The sequence below is a fragment of the Bos mutus genome, chromosome 2, assembly GCF_027580195.1.
Source record: "Bos mutus isolate GX-2022 chromosome 2, NWIPB_WYAK_1.1, whole genome shotgun sequence".
NCBI lineage: Eukaryota > Metazoa > Chordata > Mammalia > Artiodactyla > Bovidae > Bos > Bos mutus.
Window position 1 is genome coordinate 20,204,420 of NC_091618.1, and position 23,611 is coordinate 20,228,030.

Here is a 23,611-nt window from a genome sequence, read left to right on the forward strand (position 1 = left end):
ATAACAGAGATGAAAATAAAATGAAAGAAGTCTTTCCCTGGAGGAAGAACTTTCCAAAAGTGAGGACTATCTAAGGACCAATTTATTATATACACCCACTCACTTGAGAATAACAGAGAGAGATTAATGGGTATTTCACACTTATTCTCAAAATAACTGATAATCACAAAGAAATAGAAAAAAGAAGCAAATACTAGGACATCAAAAAGAAATCAAATGAAGCAGAAAGACCAAACTTAATTCCAAGTGTCTGTGGGTTCTGAAGGAGACCAAGAGCTCTAATTCACCAAGAGCTCTAATTCAGACACCTACAGTAGAGACTAAGTAAGTAAGTCAGCGTACAAACCTCACAGCACACTCCATGCCCTGTTCCATTTAATGTTTCAAATGTCAGAACCAAATTCCAGATAGGCTGCAAAGAATCAAAACTCATCCACATTTGATCAGATAAAACAAATTTACTCAAAGTGAACAGTAGCTCTTAAAAACTTTATGGGAACCTGGGCTGCAAACAGGAAGTCATCCAGGGCCTAGGCAGTCTGATTACCTGTTTCCTAAGGAGAGTGAAAAAGTTGGCTTAAAACTCAACATTCAGAAAACTAAGATCATGGCATCTGGTCCCATCACTTCACGGCAAATAGATGGGGAAAGAGTGGAAACAGTGTCAGATTTTATTTTGGGGGGCTCCAAAATCACTGCAGATGGTGACTGCAGCTATGAAATTAAAAGATGCTTACTCCTGGGAAGTTATGACCAACCTAGACAACATATTAGAAAGCAGACAACAAAGGTCCATCTAGTCAAGTCTATGGTTTTTCCAATAGTCATGTATGGATGTGAGTTGGACTGTAAAGAAAGCTGAGCACCGAAGAATTGATGCTTTTGAACTGTGCTGTTGGAGAAGACTCTTGAGAATCCCCTGGACTGCAAGAAGATCCAACCAGTCCATCCTAAAGGAGATCAGTCCTGGGTGTTCATTGGAAGGACTGATGTTGATGCTGAAACTCCAATACTTAGGCCACCTGATATGAAGAGCTGACTCATTTGAAAAGACCCTGATACTGGGAAAGATTGAGGGCAGTGGGGAAGGGGACGACACAGGATGAGATGACTGGATGGCATCACTGACTCAATGGACATGGTTTGGGTGGACTCCGGGAGTTGGTGATGGACCGGGAGGCCTGGCATGGCATGCTGCAGTCCATGGAGCTGCAAAGAGTCCGACACGACTCAACAACTAAACTGAACTGAAGCCCTTCTCCATGCTCCCACTCCCTGCAAATACATAGTTTACACACATATGTCTCTTCCGTGCTCATGTTTAATCTCAGCACAATTTTTTTTTTCCTGTTTACTTATTAACATTGCACATGGCCCAAGTACATACTGCCTTTTTGGTTAAGTGACTTATCTTTTCAGTCCAGCCTCTGTGAACCTTAATTCAATTTCATAAAAGAGAGAGGATCTGATTAGTCCCTAGTCCCTAGGCTTAGGCATCCAATCAGTTGTGTGTTTTGTGGCTTTCCCAGCAGAGGGAGCCTTCCCGCATTTCTTACTTCAGTAAGGGGAGTATGAGCTTGGTAAGCAGCCCCTACCTTCTAAACCCAAGTTTATTCATAAATGTAATTTGTAAACTATAAACAGCTTTATAAATGTAAGATTCATTATATTAGCCAAGGAAAGTAGTCTGGAGAAAGATTATCAACTGCCCTATTTTATCAAACTAAGATGACATATGTAACTTACCCTGTATGTGTAACAAAAGTCACCTGTCTTTTTTTATATGTCTTTAATAAGTTTCCATGTTTTAGCTAGCTAAATTTATCAATTTTACTTTTGTGATTTCTTCCATTGCTTTTAGTCTATAAATTCCTCATACGTTTAAATGTTAAAATATGTAGTCAGCTATTTTTTATTAATTTTACAGTAATAACTGCTTTTGTTTTTTGATATTACCTACAAGTGTATACCTCCTTAAACACTATCATTTAGTTTATTAGTTATAAAATAATCTGTTTTACAGAGAAGTTGCAATTGTGGTGGAAAGAAATCCCATAAATGCTATTTACCCACAGTCTAACATCTGCTTTATCATTCCTCTCTCCGAAAAAATTTTTGGAACCAGTTAAATTATAGAAGTAAACCTTTTACCTCTAAATGTGTATCTCCTAAAAAAAGGACATTCTTTTATATAACCATAACACAATTATCAAAATCAGGAAACTAACACTTCATAATATTGTCTAATCCAAAGACTAACCAATTACCATAATAGTATTCTTTAATAGCAAATGGGAAAAGTTCTCCCAGTACAGTATCCGTAACTGTCCTATTTCGTTAGTCTCCTTTAATCAGGAACAGTTTCTTAGCCTGTTTTTGTCTTTAATGACCTTGACATCTCTGAACAGTATAAGCCAGTTATTTTATGTTTCTAAATTTAGGTTTCCTCATAATTAAATTTATGTTATGCATTTTGGGAAGGAATACCACATCAGTGATGTTGTTTCCTTCCCAGCACATCATATTAGGAAGTACATGATTTGTCCCATTCCTGGTGATGCTAACTTTAATCACTTGGTTAAAATGATACAGGCCATGGGACTTCCCTGGTGGTCCAGTGATTAAGACTGCACTTCCACTGCAGAGAGTGTAGAGTCCATCTCTGCTCAGGGAACTAAGATTCCACGTGCCACGCAGTGTGGCCAAAAAACAACTGCAAAACCAAAAAAAAAAAAAAGATAGAGCCTAGATTTTTCCATAGTAAAGTCACTATTTTTCCCTTTAATAAGTATCTTATCGGGAAATACTCTGAGACTACTATTTGTATTTTTATGGCTTTCTTTATGGCTTAACTAAAATTTTTCTGGATTCTGGCATACCATGTCAGTTAACATTTTAACTGACTCTACATTAACTGAATAACCAACTCCTTTCACACAAGACTGAATTTTGTAATAACTTCATATACATATTTACTATATTTACAGGTCTAGGCTACCATGCCTTGTACTAGTTTCAGATTGCTGTAATTAATGACTTCAATTTTATATTACAAATTACTGCCTATAAACAGAGCTACATTTAGTATCTACTAGAGCCAATCCTATTTACTCTTCGCTTCATAAATTCTTTCCTGCTAGTTTTACTTTTTTGATCTTTTGAATAAACTTTAGAATCATTTTCTTAAAAAGGTAAAAAAAAAAAAAAAATTCCCACCAATGTTTTGGTTCCATTTGTTCTAAACTTAATTTGTGAAGGCTCTTAAAGCAAAGCGTTCTTATTCCCTAAGACAGTATGAATCTGATAAGCAAGCTTGCCAAGAAGGAAAAATTACCAAAGGTTTATGTTTCTCTCTCTACAGAGCAAGTTTTACATTTTTTACATTCCTAAAATATAACAAGAACACGGAGGTAAGCAAGGGAGTAGAATGGGCAAGACAGTCTGATATTTCATTTAGAACTGAAGATTAAGAAGTTTTATTCACTTGTCCTACGAAGTAAGAACTGTTCTCGGATTATCAATGGTTTAGGGACAGCACCAGCACCAGAGGGCTACCTCCAGCATGAACACGACTCACCCATTGTTCAGCTTCATCTAAGGCTCAATGATAGCAACTGATTTAGATGGACACTCTATTGTCTGGTTGTCCTGGTGACTGAAGGCATGCATTTGCCAGGCAGCTGACTAAGGTTGGGAATGTAGCCGTTGGCAAAGGAAGAGAGAGATGAACTGGGCCAAATGCAGAACAAATCTCTGAAGTAAGCTTGATTTGTACCATATTCTACATAAATTAATCATGAGAAGAAGAAACATTTAGTTTTCTTGGAATATTTGCAAATAGATGGTTCACAGGTTAATATAAAAAGAGGAAAAGGAATATTTAGACAAAGCCCTTCTAAGTAAAAATGGAATCTGCAGAAGTGGTATAAGTTATAAATAGGTTTCCAAAAAGATTACCTAACTGTCCAAAGCGGACAACTGAACATCAAGAATAACTGCTACTGACCAAAATAAAGAATTTCACAGTGATACACACACACACATAAATACCAGCTACTTATTGTTGCAGATGTTACAGAACTAACTCATTTTGAAAACAGCTAAATATTGAGGGGGCTTCCCAGGTAGCACAGTGGTAAAGGATTCGCCTGCCAGTGAAGGAGACAAAGGAGTCAGGGGTTCGATCCCTGGGTAAGAAAGATCCCCTGAAGTAAGAAACGGCAATGAACTCCACTATTCTTGCCTGGAAAATGGACAGAGGAGCCTGGTGGGCTACAATCCATGGAATAGCAAAAAGTCAGACACGACTGAGCGACTAAGCACAAGTAAGCAAATATTGAGGACCACAAATGGCTTTATTTATGTGCACTGTATCTACTGATATTTATAAGAAATAGTTTTAATGTATTTATTTTGACTCCTCAAAAGCTTTACTGAGATACCATATAATTCACCTATTTGTACCATTTAATGTTTTTAGTATATTCACAACAGTTGTGACACTATCACACCCAAATTTTAGAATATTTAATTAACATCACCAGAAAAAACCCCACACCCATTAGCAGTTGTGCTATACTAACCCCATGTCTTAGGCAATATTGTTTTTCAGACACTCAGTTGTATCTGACTCCGTGACCCTATGGACTGCAGCATGTCAAGCTTCCCAGTCCTTCACCACCTCCCAGAGCTTGCTCAAACTCATGTCCGTTGAGTCAGTGATGCCATCCAACCATCTTGTCCTCTGTCGCAATATTAATATACTTTTGACAACAATAAAACTACTGTATGCTAATGTAACCAACTTGTAATTGTAAAAATAGCTATATTTTCTAAAAAATAAAGAGTGGCACTGCTATACATTTTTACAAATTTCATTAGTACCTGGTTAAACGGAAGAGTTGATTTCTCATCAGCTGCTGCATTTTTATGTTATGCAGCTTCTGGAAAACTCCACTGTATATTCATGAGACTGGGAGTAAACACCACAAATCAAATCTGAGAATTATTATTTAAAAAATCTTGACCTTACAGAAACCCTGTAAAGGTCTCAAGGATTCCCCTCTCACAGGATCCTAGACTAAGTTATCACCATTTTACCATTCCTACTAAATGGATATCAACAGAGTATTAGCCACCCCACCCCAACATACACACAAACACAAAAATGTCTCTACAAAGAACACAACACCCAACCTGAGACACCGAGTCTTCTCCCTTCCCTCAGTTAAATGTAAATCTTAGCAATCTACTAGATCTGACTATCTATTTACAGGTAACCGAGATGACAGAGGAACACTGACACTTCATGGATGGAATCAGCAAAATCCTGACAGTGGGAAACTACTGAACAAACTACTGAGCTGACAGAGGAGGAGAAGGGGGGAGAGAAGAACAGGAATGCAAAACAGAAGGGGACTCCTACAGAATGAAGACGACTTAAAAGACAAGCGGAGCAGATTCCACTTCCAATAATGGCAGAATAGCTCATACAAAAAAAAAAAAAACCTCCCAGAAATTAACAACTATAAATTCAGCAAACATTATAAAATTTCTCAGAAGATAATAGAAAACAACCACAAGTAAACAGAATCTGGAGAGGACTCAACACCTGGAAGAAACAGCTCAAGGTATTTGCCTTTTTTAAGGATCATCATTGAAAGGAGGCCTCTGTCAAGCAGAGCTGTCAAAACTCAAGGAGAAATCCCCAAACCTTAAAGCTTAAAGACAGAGTTCACAACCACAGCATCCAGAAAGTGGGGGTATGTCCAAAAAGACAAGAGCTACAAGATTTGCATAATAATGCTGCCCGAAACTCTGGCTCACCCTTGACCTTGGCAACCTCAGGAATGATTCAAAGCAGTTCAATTAAGGACTGAAAGAACTGAGCAGAGATTTCAATTGGCTCCCACCAGGAGAGGCAGAGTTTGCTAAAGTAAAATGTGAACAAAACTAACGAACAAACCAATACTTTCTGGACAAACACAACAGAATCCAGAGGCTCTACAACCAACACTTCCAATGGTCTACATATAATCCAAAACCACTACATATCCCAAAAGAAACAAGAGTGTGATCCATGTTCAAAATAAAAGGCAATCAGTAGGTCTTTGTTGATCATCTATTTTAAATATTGTAGTGTATATATGTAAATCTCAAATTCTTAATTTATCCCTCCCCACCACCTTTCCCCTTTAGTAACCATAAATTTGTTTTCCAAGGCTGTGAGTCTGTTTCTGGTTTGTAAATAAATAAGTTCATTTGTATCAACTTTTTTTTAGATTCTACGTGTAAGTGATATCCCATGATAAACCTTTCCAGTTTATTTCACTTAGTACAGTAATCTCTAGGTCCATCCATGTTGCTACAAATGGCATCATTTCCTTCTTTTTTATGGTGGAGTACTATTCCACTGTGTATATGTACCAAATCTTCTTCATCCATTCATCTACCAATTGATACTTAGGCTGTTTCCATGTCTTGACTATTGTGAATAGTGCTGCTATGAGCAGAGGAGAGCTGTTATCTTTTTGAATTATAGTTTTGTCAGAATATGTGTCTAGGAGAGGAATTGCTGGATCATATGGCAACTCTACTTATAGTTTTTTGAGGACCTCCTACAGTTTTCCAAAGTGACTGCACCAATTTACATTTCCACCAACAGTGTAGGAGGGTTCCCTTTCCTCCATACCCTTTTCAGTATTTGTTACTTGTAGAACAAAAAAAGCACATTCTAATTTTATTATATGAGTATGAACAAAAATCAAAACAGTGGTTGCCTCTGGAAAAGGGAGGGACTGAATAGGAAGGGATATCGCGGGAACTTTGGGGATAATGGTCATGTTCATATCTTCACAGGACTCTGGGTCACCAAACTGTATACATTAATCAAAACTCTTTCAAAGTTACATGTAAGACTTTTACATTCACTGTAAGTAAATTATACCTCAAAAAAATCTTACTGAATTTTGATTAACGATATACAAAAGATTTTAGGAGTGATATGAACTAATTTTACAACCTACTGTGAAATGCAAGAAAAATGTTAAGACAGGTGGACAAATGGAGACACAGATATATTTGCTAGTGCAAATATGGCAGTGTTCAATGTCTCTGCATAATTTTAAGTTTTATGAATTTCTCATAATAAAACATTGGGAGGTGTGGGGCAAAAGACAGGCAAATACTGCCCCTGTGCTGTGGCTTGAAGCAGCCTCTGCCAGGGACAAGACCTTGCTATGACCACCCATGAGAGAAGGTTCTACAGACAATGTAGCAGATAGGCAAGCAGCCCCCCCACCAACAGAGCAGCTGCTGCACTCACTGCCAGAAGACTTAGCTCACCCTCAGTAAGACTTAAAAGCTGCATTATGCAGCACAATGCAGGTCAAGTTCTGCAGAAGATGACGGCTCAGAGCCACCCTCACTCTTGGAAAAATCCTAGCATCACAGGCCATTATGAGATCATCCTTAGGGAACTGGTGAAGTCCATGGTCCACGAGAACACTGATGAAAGACATTACCCTAAAGCTCCATTAAATTCCTACTGGGCATGACCTCTGGCTTCTTCTACAAAAGCTGATCTTGCCTGTACAGGATGGCTTGAATTTCATAAAACAGAACCAAAAAATCTTCAATGTCATCACCAATTCCTCAAAAATCTATGGCCCCAGAGTTTAAGATCCTTCTTACCAGCTTATACAGCATCCCATATCCAGATGGCATCCTCTGTTGCCAAGATGAATGCCTAGCAACCAACTAGCATCCCTGCTCTGCAGCAAGAATTCAACATCAATTTTCAGGAGTCTGGTTAGCAGGTGATGCTGGAGCAATGGAAGATTCACATGAAAGACAACAACTCAATGTGAACCAGGGGAATGTATACTACAAGTCTGACTGCAAGGCTTAGAATTCACCTCAACTGCTATGTTTTCCAGGGACTTGAGCTGGCAGGGCCAGTGGTTACAGGGTATCCGGCCCCAGAGTAACCACCTGGTCTGAGGTTCCCACTGTCCTGGCACAAACCTGGCTCTATCCCACAGACCAAGTGGTACAGGTCCCAGGAAGCTGCCTGGTTCCAGCCAGAATTATGCAAGCCCAACTCTGACCCATCTAGCCTCCAATACTTTGTCAGAGTTTCAAAACCCATATTAACCACTCATTAACATGTGAGCGTTACTTGCACCTCTATTTAAACATACGCTTAAGGGAAGAGAAAAAATGAAAATTATGAAATAAAAGGAAATATGCACACTGGCTAAAGTGAAAGGTGCTCAGTAGTGTCTGACTCTTTGTAACCCCATGGACTATACAGTCCGTAGAATTCTCCAGGCCAGAATACTGGAGTGGGTAACCCTTCCCTTCTCCAGGGGATCTTCCCAACCCAGGGACCGAACCCAGGTCTCCCATGTTGCAGATGGATTCTTTACCAGCTGAGCCACAAGGGAAGCCTAGAAATTAGATTACCATTAAGTTTTATGGATGTGAAAATGGTATGGAGTTATATATTTTTTAAAGTCTTTCTTCCAAGATAACATCTAGTTCATGAATTTATAGAGGACTTGTACGTCTTAGACCTGTTTCACATAATAAAAAAGGAATAGGAGTTTGTTATATAATTTTGTCTACTTGTGTAGCTATCTGGGAATCTCCATAACAAAAAGTTTTTTTTTTTTAAAAGGAATAATTTATATTTTTAATTGGATTCAAACAAATCTGTTTTCTTTTTTTAAGTAACATATTTATGGCAAAAAAAGAAATAAACAAGAAAAGCTGGGAGACAGATGACAGGAAGCAAGAATGAGTGAAGCAGTCAGAAGCAAATAAATAATATGACCTGGGATACCAAGGCAATAAAAAGCGAAATAAACGCTCAGAGTAGTTACATAAACTATCATCAATCTCCTTCTACAGTACCCTTTGGGTTTTCAGTAATCATTCAAAAAGATCCACGTTACAGTACGTACAAATATAACATTTCCTACATTCTTTTTGTTAATTAGTATTAGATATTTCTCTGAAAGCCAACAACTAATACCAAAGAATGCACCATGAATATTTAAAGATTACTATGTCACTACCGATTTGATTCAGAATTTTAAGAAACTCTTAACACCTCGCCTTTCTTTGAAAATAGAAGCTAGATTTAAAATGTTTCTTCACAAATATGTAGAAACTGAAAAAATAACCTATTAAATAATAGCATGTGTTTCAGTATTTTAGCTGGATGGTTTTAAACCTCAAGTATCTCACTAGAAAGCCATTCTCCCAAATAATTCCATATTTTTAGTCTAAAATTGTTTGAAATGTTACTATTATTACTGAATTAGCTTTCCATACTGATCAATACCATCATATTGACTACAGTTCTGCAAAAATCTGCCTACACTAACTGAATTCAGTTCAAAGCACATCATTTTTCTACATGGTACTCCCCCAACCCACTCTGAGCTTAGAAATCAATGAGAAAGTGTATTTGCACTTAAACTGACATCTTTTATCTACATAGTACATTGGTTTTCAAAATGTTTTCACATATACTACCTTCAACTCAACCTCATGAAATAGGCAGGACAGGTACTTCCCATGCAGTACAAAAGAAAATGAAGCTCAGGGAAAAGCAGTTCCCTCAAGTAACAAGGCTTATCAATTGGTGGTGCTGAAACTTGACTACAGAGTATTTTGAATCTAGACTCAATGGAGCCTTCAGTTATTATACTGGTTCTCTCAAAAGATGGTCAGCAACAGAATTACATAGGGCTTCTGGCTGAAAAAGCAAACACTCCTATATCCCACACCCAGGGTCAGAATCTCCGATGGAGTAAAGCCCAGGAATTTTTATAAAAATTAAATAATACATACAAACACACACACACAAAAATACACACATACTCACAGCTCTAGATGTAATGATACAGTATTTAAGATTATGCCATGGAATTATGTTTTGAGGGTAGTAAGATCAATATAGAAGAAACTGAGAGCAATAAAAAAAAAAACACCTGTGTAAAATCTTATAGTCAAATATATTTTTAAAAAAGTTTAAAGTATGAGGGGGTAGTTTCATCCCTGTGTGCTAAAATACTCCTGAAAGACTTGATGGAAGGGTAAAAACCAATAGGTCTTGGAACAAAGGTGAATGACAAATGAACAACTTGAGCAAAATATCAAGAAAACTGGGATATAAACAGCATATATAAGAAACAAACCAGAAATCATTGGGGTTTAAACATTTCTATTGATAATGAAGAAAGTTAACTAGGAAAAGAAGCAAGGTTATAAAAGGATTTACAATGAGGACTGGAATTTCATAGATTAGGAGTCTTCAATCAACCACCTGCAGATCAAATTGGGCCATTGGCCTGTTTTTGTACTGCCCCTGATCATTTGGTTCATATATGTTTAAAGGGCTACTTTTTTTTTTTCAAACAAGAATATACTATAAGCAGTTGACCTATAAAACCTACAATATTTACTACTATCTGTGCCAACCTCCGCACAGGCAGTTAGGTAACTGTAAACCCTGGAGTAATGAGGATGTAACTTAACTCTGCCACTCAATAAAGACATTTAATATGTCATTATTAAAATAACTATCAAATTTTACTAATATTATTTAGGCTCAGCATGTAGTTAAAATGCTCCAAGAGTTTAAATACTCAACCTAAATATTAATGTAACTGAAAAAAAGACTCTGATGCTGGGAGGGATTGGGGGCAGGAGGAGAAGGGGACAACAGAGGATGAGATGGCTGGATGGCATCACTGACTTGATGGACGTGAGTTTGAGTGAACTCCGGGAGTTGGTGACGGACAGGGAGGCCTGGCGTGCTGCGATTCATGGGGTCGCAGAGTCAGACACGACTGAGCAACTGAACTGAACTGATATACTACCATATTCTAAGAAAACTGAAAAATCCTCCAAAAAAAAACCACTTTGAGCAAGAAGTGGAAAAAAAAAAAGTTAATCTTCCTGTAACTTCTACTACCTCAGGTTCTGATTCAATAGATATTTGAATACCATTCTACAACAAGTATGCTGGGAACTCTCATGGTGGCTTGAGCTCAAAGCATTCCACCCTTTCCACAGTAAGATACTATCACCATTTTACACTTTTAGAAATCGAGGCTCAGAGGTAACCTGACCAATGTTCTCAACCCTCCAACTTCAAATCCAATCCTTTCTGCACAAGACCACTGAACTTCAAGTAACATTTAACAAGTCTAGTCCAAATTTTATCAATTTCTGTACAGAGTTGCAGTTTGGGATAGACTGTCTGGTTTTTAATCACACTTTAAATGAATGTAACACTTTGAAGCTATGTAATAGTTCCATACTGTGGTTCAGGATTCATTCAAAAGTTCATCATCTTTACTCCGACAATGGCCTACAGGCTCTTTCAGATATTGGCCTTCCACTTTACAGAGTCCACTATTCTGTACTGAGAGTGACCATCTCTTATTACAGTTTATAAGACAAGATGATTTAGGAAATAACCACAAGTGTCCTGTTTAACATCATAATAGGTTGAGTCTAATACTATAAAATGATACCTGAATATTCCAGCAAAATTGTCACAGCATGTGAATTTGAAATTTAAAATGTTTTTAAGATATCAGAATACTTTTCTTTGTGGCAGTGCTTATTTCTGATTATAAAATAGCTCCAATCTTTTCCAAAGATGCAATTCAACTACCCAAAAGGCCTGAAGTGCTGTCTTATAAAATAAGGCCTATTTAAGCCACAAGTATAACATCTTAAAAAATAGACTGTCTCCATAATCCCAAGCATCTACAATTCTAAACTGAAGCCCTTTCTCACTCTTACCCAAAAATAGAACTGGGGGGAATAAAAAGATTTTTATTGTCTCTCTCTCTCTCCCACTAGACTGAAAACTTTACATGAGGGCAGGAATCATAGGCAGTACCCCTAGTACCCAAAGACAATCCCAGACACAACAATAGGTGATTAATAAATCTCTGCTTCAGGAATGAAGAATGAGATGATCGTGAATACTGACTAGGGAAAAGCACAACTTACCTTATGGGTCTACCACTTTGGAAGGATTTTTTTTAAATCTTTAGTTTCTGGTTTGAGGGTTATGTTTTGAATCTAGCATAAAGATAACCAAATACTGTCAATCAACGCATGATTTTATTTCTACATGTAGAGTGCATGCCTATGAAGCATCAGCAGTAACCCTTTTACTCAGTCCTGAAATGTAATTAGGAGGGTTAATTTATTACTAGAAAAAAAAATGTATGGCTCAAAATAAAACTATTCCTACATTTTCCTTTTACTGAGTTAGCTATATAGCACTGGTACTCAGTCTTCTTTCCATTAAGTCTGATAATCAGAAGTTAACCCAATAGTGAAATTCCTTTGATTGACCCACAATACCATAAAAGAGGGCATACGGAGTAAACCACTAAAGATTTTTTTTTAATAACATATGATACAAAAGAAAGCATTATGTGATGTGCCAAAAACAGTGGACAATTCTTAAGTTCTGAATGAAAAGTGAAATCTTTCCCAGATATACAAATGCATTAAGTCACTGCACTGATTGTGTCAATGAATGGCTTCCTCTGTCCAAGCCCTCTGCCCTATAACTTGTGGTCCTCTCCCACACTTTATTCTAGACTTGGCAGCATGACTTTCTCTGACAATAAGTTGTTCACAACTGTAATGAAAGCATGTAAAACAGATTTAAGTTCTACATGCAGACTGACTGTAAAAAGGTTTCTCCCACATATAAATGTCTGGAGGAGAATTCAAAGCATGTGGAATACAAGATGATTTAAAAAAAATCAACACCTTGTGAGTCATCCAGCAACCACGGTGCTTGCCTGATGCAAATAATGACAACCAACAAGCCCCGCAGAATGTTAAAACTCTCTCATGGGGGTAGAAGACCCAAGACTTCTGCCAGTTAATATACATTTTGATCTTTTAAGTTCAGACATGAACCCACTCATTCACCAGACATATGACAATACCTTCTTTTAACCCAACATTTACATGACTGAGTACGTTCCTTTTCAGACAATGGAGAGATTTAACACACTGTTCAATACGGCAACATAATTTGAAATAAAAAATAAACATCTGCAGATTTTCTCTATGCATATTATACTTAAGATTTAAGTGTATAAGATAAACTGATAATTAGGCACTTGTACTTGAAGTCTATATAATTTTTTACCAAGCTGTATCAATCTTCCTGCATTTCATAATATCAATCCTCACCTTCTACACACCTCATAAAACTTTTAAGAATGGAAATTCTGCTAATAGTGTAAAGAATTAAATATACCTACTCCAATATTTTGGGTATAAGATGTCTTTAGGGACACAAGAAAGTATGTTTGTCTCCCTTAACAAGTAATTAGGTAGTTGGTAAACTTTCTAGCATTAAGAACTGTTGGAAATTTCTCTTTGTGCACTGTTTACTCTGCCTGTAGAATCTTTTCCTGTTAGTCTAAGTCCTAGTCACCCTCAAAAGCCAGCAAATATTTTGCCTCCTCTATGAAATCTTCCCAATCCTCTCCTTTCCACATTACTTCTGAAAATTCTTATTCTTATCATTAATTACTAACAGTGTTACAATTATTTGTTATGTATCTATCTCCTACCTAGACCATGAGCTTTAAGTCTATTGTATCCAAGTACTAGCAAAGTCACTGTAACAGTGAGGGCTTTAAATGGACTATTAATTTGCATGACTCTTTTTAGAATTTAAAATTCATAAATCCATTCCAGTCATCTCTATTGCTTGTATTCTGTTTCCACTATTTAATATAAAGAGTTGTCTAAGATTTCCTTTCATGTATTATAAATTTATCTTGATATTAGTCATAAAAACTATTTCTTCAGAAATCCTATCATATGCAACATGGATGAACCTTGTGAACATTATGCCAAATGAAATAAGCCAGTCACAGAACAGCAAATACTGTATGATTCCCCTTAAGATGAGATACCTAAACAGTCAAACCCACTGCAGCAGAAAATAGAATGGTGGCTGCTATTCACTGGCTACGAAGTTCAGTTATGCAAGAGTAAGTTCCTAACACTTTGCCTATAGCTAACAATACCACATTTTACACTTAAAAATATTTTAAGAGAGTAAATCTCATGTTAAGTGTACTCACCACAATTTCAGGAAAAATGTTTTTAAAAGGGGTCCTTCAATCATAGTATTTTGGGACCAATTTCCACCAAATCTTATCTACTGATAGGTTTGAATATTTTTTTACTTACTTCTCCAATAGATTGTTACTTTTACAGTTCTACTACTATAATTTTATCTACTGTTATTAGATTTTTAACATTAAGAATAGATGATATTCTTTCATTTCTGACTTCATTCTGATGTCCAAAATTTCCAAAATTCTAAGAAAATAACTTAAAATTTGCACTGGTAGGCTAATCTCAAACTTTATACAAACTGTTCAAATTGTCTTTTAATCGAAATACATTTCTACACTTACTGTCATTATACACCTCTGCCTTTTCATCTTGCTTCAGATTTTCCTGTAATATAGAACTTGATTACTAATGATAATTTTTTACTGACAAAATTTGGAAACTTAAAAATGTGTGCTTACTTCTCTAAATCATGTATTAAAACATATTTCATAATCTTTACTACTTTAGAACCAAATACACACATGCATCAAAAGTTGGAAAGCAAGTTTAAGACATAAAAAGAAGCCACGTACAAAATGCTTGCATACATCTTCTGAGGTGAAAAAGAAGACTGAAACTAATAAAATCTGAAGACTTATCTTCTATTATCAAAAACATGCCAAAAAAAAAAAAAAAATGCAACCACTGTAGTACAACTAAAGTACTTCCCTTCTAGGAAGTGATTAAACTGTCTTACTAAATAATGGCAATTACTAATCAATTGGGTTGACTGGTTCATCCATGCCCCAAGATTATAAAACATGCTGGCTTTCTGTTAATTTTACAGTTTTTTGTATTTGTTTTAAATAGCAGACCACCACTCTTAATAATAGCAAAACATGGAACTAAAACAAGAAAGCAAGCAAAGAGAACGGAATTCCTGGAAGCCCATTAAAGCAGAGTAGAAAGAAAAGGCTCCCCTACAAATCTTGTCTCTGTTGGGTTCCTCATGCTGCTAGGCTGCCCGCTCAGAACTACTAATCCCCACCCTATTGAGCACCTACTTAACACTGCTGTGTTGTGTGTTTATTCGCTCAGTTGTGTCCAACTCTGTGTGACCCCATGGACTGTAGCCTGCCAGGCTCCTCTGTCCACAGGGATTCTCCAGGTAAGAACACTGGAGTAGGTTGCCATGCCCTCCTCTAGGGCATCTTCCCAACCCAGGAATTGAACCGGGGTCTCCTGCACTGCTGGTAGATTCTTTACCAGCTGAGCTACCGGGGAAGCAGCTCAAGATTAAGCATCACATATACATCTAAAGTTAAAAATGTAAGAAGGAAGGAGGGGACCATCAAATGAAAGCCGATCATACAACAGCCTAACAAAAGTTTACTACAGTACCACAATGTTAATTCTCTTTCTCCCTCTTTTTGTCATTTAAAGCCATAACTAAGTTACTCCAATACTAGATGGCCTTTAAAAATGCCTTTTACATTCAATACTGACAAAGCTTAAATACAGGTTTCATCTCAGGTTTAGGTAAAGTATTTATGTAGTAGACATTAATTCCAAATACATTGCTAAATGAGTACATTCTGAAACACCTAAATACAGAATACAAAAATACCTTTTTTAGACAGTGAAAATTTCTTATCATTCTAAACAACTCAAGTTTTTTAAAAGGACTAAAACACTTACTTCATTTCCATGTTTTTGAAGGAATTCAATTTCCTGTTGTGTGAATGTTGTCATGGAGATGGATTTCACCCTGTGTGGTGGATTTAACCCTCGCCTAAAAGATAAAAAAAAAATACCATTACAAACTATAGTATTTCAAAAAGTACGTCAATGAAAAACATTTTAATTAGCACATTTAAACTTAGAACTGTTTTATGCTATAAGCTAAATTAAATATTTTAAACTACACACACAATAGATATATCAAGGTGAATTTGTTCAGACTGACACTAATTTATTTAAAGATAAATTCAACTAATCAGTTAGAAATATACAGTACCTGTAATACATTAGTTTACTGGGAACACAAATACTGCTTTAGTGTAAGTCTGATGGAAGGAGAATAATTTATATGATAGGCTCAATGGTAAAGAAAGTTATTAAATATTTTCATATTTTCTAAGAAAGTGATGATGATATGTCAGGTATGGAAATATACAAATACTCAAATCAAATAGCTACCATCTTTAAGACTGACTTAGGAAACTGAAAACTAATCCAAGGAACCTTGAAGGTATTGATGGATAAGAAAAAGTTCCATCTCTCCATCAATTCAAATAAGGGCTGATAATGAAGAACACCTTCAACCATCTCAGGAGGTCCTAGGTGTTCAAGAAGAAATAAAGGGATATGACGGGCTTCAAGAAATACCTGAATATATATGAATACTCTTAAGGTCCTTCACCACTTTGAAATCTTTTCTGTATATGTGGCCTTAAGAGGACTTTTATATTTTTTCACACACATGAAAAACTAAATAGAGATGCACTCAGAGAGACTAAGAACTACTGTGTTCCATCCAACTACCACACAGTGGCCTACTCGACCCACAAGAATGAGGAGTTAAGTAATCTATGCAAAGTAACAAGTTATCTATGCAGTTTCATCTAATCAGTTTGGAGTCATATCCTCTGACAAAGACTTCATCTGAAATACTGGTCTAGGGCAGATCAATCGTTTTACAGAATTTGCCATACTCATTTTGCAATCAACCATGATAATTAAATGAGAGTTAACAATGATGCAAAGTAACAAACTTTCAAAAATATTCTAAAAACATTTCTGAATAATTAAATATCGTACGTAATGTTCTAGAAATACAAAATATTTTACGTTAACATAATAATTCAGAATTAACAGAAGCTCAATTGTTATACACTGCTGCTTCTTTCTCTCCCTTCTGTCAGACATAGATGGCACATATTTCAGCTCACACTTTGAATTAAATCAAGTTGCACTTTATCTGCTTCACATTTCAAGGTGGAGAAACAACAGTTGGGTTTTGTTGTTTTGCTTTAAGTCTTAAACTAATAAATTATTTTTCTTTCAGCTCTTGGTAAGTCATGAAATATAGAAATGAAGATTGCACAGTAAGAAATTGAAACACAGCCATTTCATCCTAGTAAAACTTTGAGGCTGTATATTATCACCCTGCTTATTTAACGTGTGTGTAGAGTACATCATGAGAAACTCTGGGCTGGAGAAAGCACAAGCTGGAATCAAGACTGCTGGGAGAAATATCAATAACCTCAGATATGCAGATGACACCACCCTCATGGCAGAAAGTAAAGAAGAACTAAAGAGCCTCTTGATGAAAGTGAAAGAGGAGAGTGAAAAAGTTGGCTTAAACTCAACATTCAGAAAACTAATATCATAGCATCTGGTCCCATCACTTCATGGCAAATAGATGGGGAAACAGCTTTGTTCATAGTGATACCTTCTAAGGCCCACTTGACTTCCTACTCCAGGATGTCTGGATCAAGGTGAGTGATCACACCAACATGGTTAACTGGGTCATTAAGATCTTCTTTTTGTATAGCTCTTCTTTGGAGTCTTGCCACCTCTTCTTAAATATCTTCTGCTTCTGTTAGGTCCATACAGTTTCTGTCCTTTATTGTGTCCATCTTCGCATGTGTTTTCCTCTATTTCTTTGCACTGATCACTGAGGAAAGCTTTCCGATCTCTCCTTGCTAGTCTTTGGAACTCTGCTTTCATAACGGTGTATCTTTCCTCTTCTCTGCCTTTAGCTTCTCTTCTTTTCTCAGCTATTTGTAAGGCCTCCTCAGACAACCATTTTGCCTTTTTTGCACTTTGTTTTCTTGCTGCTACTGCTGCTAAGTCGCTTCAGTCGTGTCCGACTCTATGCGACCCCATACACGGCAGCCCACCAGGCTCCTCTGTCCATGGGATTCTCCAGGTAAGAACACTGGAGTGGGTTGCCATTTCCTCCTCCAATGCATGAAAGTGAAAAGTCAAAGTGAAGTCGCTCAGTCGTGTCCGACTCTTAGCGATCCCATGGACTGCAGCCTACCAGGCTCCTCCGTCCATGGGATTTTCCAGGCAAGAGTACTGGAGTGGGGTGCCATTGCCTTCTCCATTCTTGAGGATGGTCTTAATCATCGCCTTCTGTACAATGTCAGGAACCTCAGTTCATAATTCTTCAGGCACTCTACCAGATCTAATCCCTTGAAACTATTTGTCACTTACACTGTAAGGGATTTCATTTAGGTCATACCTGAATGGTCTAGTGGTTTTCCCCACTTTCTCCAATTTAAGTCTGAATCCGGCAATAAGGGGTTCATGACATGAGCCACAGTCAGCTCCCAGTCTTGTTTTTGCTGACTGTATAGAGCTTCTCCATCTTCGGCTACAAAGAATATAATCAATCTGACTTTGGTATTGACCATCTGGTGATGGCCATGGGTAGAGTCATCTCTTGTGTTGTTGGAAAAGGGGTTTGCTATGACAAGTGAGTTCTCGTGGCAAAACTCTGCTAGCCTTTGCCCTGCTTCATTTTGTACTCCAAGGCCAAACTTGCCTGTTATTCCAGGTATCTCTTGACTTCCTACTTTTTGCATTCCAGTCCATATGATGAAAAGGACATCTTTTTTTGGTGTTAGTTCAAGAAGGTCTTATAGGTCATCATAGAACCGTTCAACTTCAGCTTCTTTGGCATTAATGGCTGGGGCACAGACTTGGATTAGTGTGATATTTAATGGAATAGAACAGAAGAGAAACCAAATGAGATCACTGTCATTTTTGAGATTGCATCCAAGTACTACTTTTGTTGATGAGGAGGGCTAGTCCATTTCTTCTAAGGGATTCTTGCCTACAGTAGTATATATAATGGTCATCTGAATTAAACTCATTCATTCCAGTCTATTTTAGTTCACTGATTCCTAAACTGTTGATGTTCACTCTTGTCATCTCCTGTTTGACCACTTCCAATTTTCCTTGATTATGGACCTTGATTCATGAACATTCCAGGTTCCTATGCAATATTGTTCTTTATAGCATCAGACTTTACTTCCATCACCAGTCACATCCACAACTGGGTGTTGTTTTCACTTTGGCTCCATCCCTTCATTCTTTCTGGAGTTATTTCTCCACTCTTTTCCAGTAGCATATGGGGCATCTACCGACCTGGGGAGTTCATCTTTCAGTGTCCTATCTTTTTGCCTTTTCATACTATTCATGGGGTTCTCAAGGCAAGAATACTGAAGTGGTTTGACATTCCCTTCTCCAGTGGACCGTGTTTTGTCAGAACTCTCCACCATGACCCGTGCATCTTGGGTGGCCCTAACAAGGCATGGCTCATAGTTTCACTGAGTCAGACAAGGCTGTGGTCCATGTGATCAGTTTGGTTCAGTTCAGTTCAGTTCAGTTCAGTCAGTCGTGTCCTACTCTTTGCGACCCCATGAATCGCAGCACGCCAGGCCTCCCTGTCCATCACCAACTCCCGGAGTCCACTCAGACTCAGTTCTTCAAAAGGACTTGTACATGTACTGTTATATTCAGAGTCCCTGATCACGCAGCAGGCCACTGTTGACCCATGCCTCCGTCGGAGACTCATGGACACTCACAAACAAGTCTGGTTCAGTCTCTTGTGGGGACACTGCTGCTCCTTTCTCCTGGCTCCTCAAGTGCACAAGGTTTTGTCTGTGTCCTCCAAGAGTCTGTTTCCCCAGTCCTGTGCAAGTTCTGTCATCAAATCCCACTGGCCTCCAAAGTCAAATTCCCCAAGGGTCCTCAGTCCCTTTGATGAATTCCCAGGTTGGGAAATCTGTTGTGGGTCCCAGAACCTTCTTAACAGTGTGAGAATTTCCTTGGTATAACTGTTCTGCAGTTTGTGGGTTGTCTGCTCGGTGGCTCTGTGGCGGGGCTAATAGCACCTTCCTCCAAGACGGCTTAATGTCACATGCTGCGTGACCCAGGTCTGCTGCAGCCAGAGCCCCAGTCCCTGTGGCAGGCCACTGCTGACCCGTGCCTCCACAGGAGACACTCAAACATTCATGGGCAGGTCTGGTTCAGTCTGTGTAGGGTCTGGGTCCTGGTGTGCACAAGGTTTTGTTTGTGCCCTGCGAACGTCTCTGGTGGGTATGGGGTTTGGTTCTAAATGTGATTTCACCCCTCCTACCATCTTGTTGGGGCTTCTCCTTTGCCCTTTGGATGTGGGGTATCTTTTTTTGGTGCAATCCAACATTCTCCTGTCAACGGTTATTCAGCAGCAAGTTGCAATTTTGGAGTTCTTGCAAGAGAAGATGAGCCCGTGTCCTTCTACTCCACCATCTTGTTAGAATACAGCGGCTTAATATCATCAATACAAACAACCCAATCAAAAAAGGTAGACTTAAATAGAAATTTCTCCAAAGAGAACACACAGATGACCAAGACATACATGAATAGATGTTGACACTGCTGATTATTAGAGAAATACAAATCAAAACTACAATGAGATATCACCTCACACCAGTCAAAATGGTTATCATCAAACAAATCCACAAATGACAAATGCTGGAGATGTTGTGGACAAAAAGGAACCCTCCTACACTGTTGGTGGGAATGTAAATTGGTATAGCTACTGTGGAGAACAGTATGGAGGATCCTTAAAAATCTAAATATAGAACTACCATATAACCCTTTAATCCCACTCTTGGGTATCTATCAGGATAGAAAAATATGGTCTGCAAGGATACATGCACCCCAGTGTTCACTGCAGCGCTGTTTACAATAGCCAAGACCTGGAAGCAACCTAAACGCTCATCAACTGAGGAATGGATGAAGATGATGTGGCATACATATATAAGACAACATTTTACTCAGCCACTGAAAAGAATAATGTCATTTGCAGCAACATGGATGGAACTAGAGATTGTCACACTGGGTGAAGTAAGTCGGACAGAGGAAGATCATATGGTATCATGTATACATGGAGTCTATACAGAATCTAAACAGAAATGATACAAATGAACCTATTTACAAAACAGAATTAGACTCACAAATTTAGAGAAAAACCTATGCTGACCAAGGGGAAGGGTGGGTGGGAGGGAGAGTTAGGGAGTGTGGGACTGACAGGTACACACTGCTACATTTAAAGTGGATAACCAACATAGTGCTGCTGTACAGTGCAGGAAGCTCTCCTCAGTATTATGTGACAACCTAAATGGGAAGCTTCTGAACTGTGGTGCTGGAGAAGACTCTTGAGGCTCCCTTGGACTGCAGGGAGATCCAACCAGTCCATCCTAAAGGAGATCAGTCCTGGGTGTTCATTGGAAGGACTGATTTTGAAGCTTAAACTCCAGTACTTTGGCCACCTGATGTGAAGAGCTGACTCACTGGAAAAGACCCTGATGCTGGGAAAGACTGAAGGAAGGAGGGGAAGGGGAGGACAGAGGATGAGATGGTTGGATGGCATCACCAACTCGATGGACATGGGCTCCGGGAGTTAGTGATGGACAGGGAGGCCTGGTGTGCTGCAGTTCATGGGTTGCAAAGAGTCGGACATGACTAAGAGACTGAACTGAACTGAAATGGGAAGAGAATTTGAAAAAGAATAGATACATGCATATGTATAACTGAATCACTTGCTGTATACCAGAAACTATCACATTATTAATTTACTTCAATATAAAGTTAAAATAAAGTCAAAAAAATACTTCATTATCAAAGGGGAAATGGTTAAGTGACAGTGTTGTTATTGTTTAGTTGCTAAGTTATAGCTGACTCTCTTTGACACTATGGATTGTAGCCCAACAGGCTCCTCTGTCCATGGGATTTCCCAGGCAAGAATACTGGAGTGGGTTGCCATTTCTTACTCCAGGGGATCTTCCGGACCCAGGGACAGAACTTGCATCTCCTGCATTGGCAGGGGGACTCTTTACTGCTGAGCCACCAGGGAAGTCCTAAGTGGCAATAAAACTGGCCAGTCCTACTGGCCCCCAACCCAGTAAGAATAATGAAAAATGTTTCAAGATAGTGCCAAATGTCCCCTGAGGGTGCAGGGGGTGGAAGTGCAGAGTACTACTCAAGAACCACTACTCTAAATATACTAAATGTGTTAATCACCAAGTGAAGAAAGAAGTAGTTTCTTTGGATCACTACTGAGATATAAATTATACCTAGGTTCAATCGTCTACAAAACATTCCACACATTCACCATTCATATGTTGTTGCTGTTGTTTTAGTCACTGAGTCATGTCCGACTCCTTTGCAATCCCACAGACTGTAGCCTGCCAGGCTCCTCTGTCTATGGAATTTTCCAGGCAAGAATATTGGAATGGGTTGCCATTTCCTTCTTCAGTCACCTCATATATAACAATAATTTCAGTTTTCACATAAATTTACTATTTCCAGCATAACAAAAAATAGAAATCCTTAAAAGATTAAGCCAAGTGTCCACACACACACAAAAATATGATATTAAGTACATTTATACAAATTAAGAGGTGAAAAAAAACTTAATAAGACAGAAGGAAATTAATATCCTAAAGTTCCTAGACTGGCATGCACTTTGCATATCTAATCTCATTAATTTCTATTTACAACAGTATGGCAGACATTTTTGAAAAGTTTCCTCTGCTAAAATATGATAACTTTATAGACTACTAAAAAAATAGAAGAAAAACCCTAATTGCCAATATTTCTAGAAAAATCCTAGTTGTTAACACTTCTAATAAATCTCAAAGGACTCCCCCTTTGAAAAAAAACAAAGATAAAAAGTAAAAGTGAACTGAAACTAGAAGAGTGGCCTACGTTATACAAAAAATTCAGTATTGCTCAGAAGGCAAATATAACAATAGCTAAGACAATGTGAGAGGTAATCCTGAGCTATCCCTATTAAACCCAAGACTTTGGATGAAGAATTAAGAAGCTTCAGGGTGGCAATATACCTAGATCCCAGCAGTAGAATATGCAAATCCTCTCAAGAAAAATGCATTTATAATTTACAAATTATGCTATGAGGATTTGGAAATATTAAGTTCAATAAAAGATGAGACTACAATAAAAATCATTACATAAGAGCAAATCATTACTGAGCTTGAGACAGTAGAACACAGATGTATGCCCCCTCTTCCAATGACTTTAGTTACTGGATTTATCAAATACAAAATATAAAGTAAACATAGCATATAGGAAATGGTAAATGGTGGAATAAAAATGAACAGGAAATAAGAAATTATCAGAATAAACTGGTAAATCTAAAAGTCAGAACTTATAAAAATGAAAATTTATAAATGTGGAAATCAAAAATTTAACAAATTAGTTAAAGGGCAAATTAAACATACCAGAAGAGAGATTTGGGGAATGAGAAAACAGAAGAAATAGCCCAGAAGGCAGCACAGATGCATAAGGAGATAGAAAAGACAAGGATAAAAAAAAAAAAAAAAGAGTGGGGGACACTATTACAAGGTGTAATCAGTATTCTTGCTTTTGCAAGAAAGAATTCAAAGAATGAAGGACAAGC

At 37.7% G+C, this 23,611-nt stretch overlaps 1 protein-coding gene across 5 annotated transcripts in view; it reads right to left on the minus strand.

Moving 5' to 3' along the window:
• The window catches only part of AGFG1 (ArfGAP with FG repeats 1), an 81,231-nt gene that overhangs the window by 42,399 nt on the left and 15,221 nt on the right, over positions 1-23,611 (minus strand). For all 5 annotated transcript variants that reach the window (XM_070385621.1, XM_070385615.1, XM_070385626.1 and 2 more), the window contains exon 2: positions 15,829-15,922. In XM_070385621.1, coding sequence (XP_070241722.1) covers positions 15,829-15,922 — 94 coding nt within the window. The remainder of the gene's footprint in view (positions 1-15,828; positions 15,923-23,611) is intronic.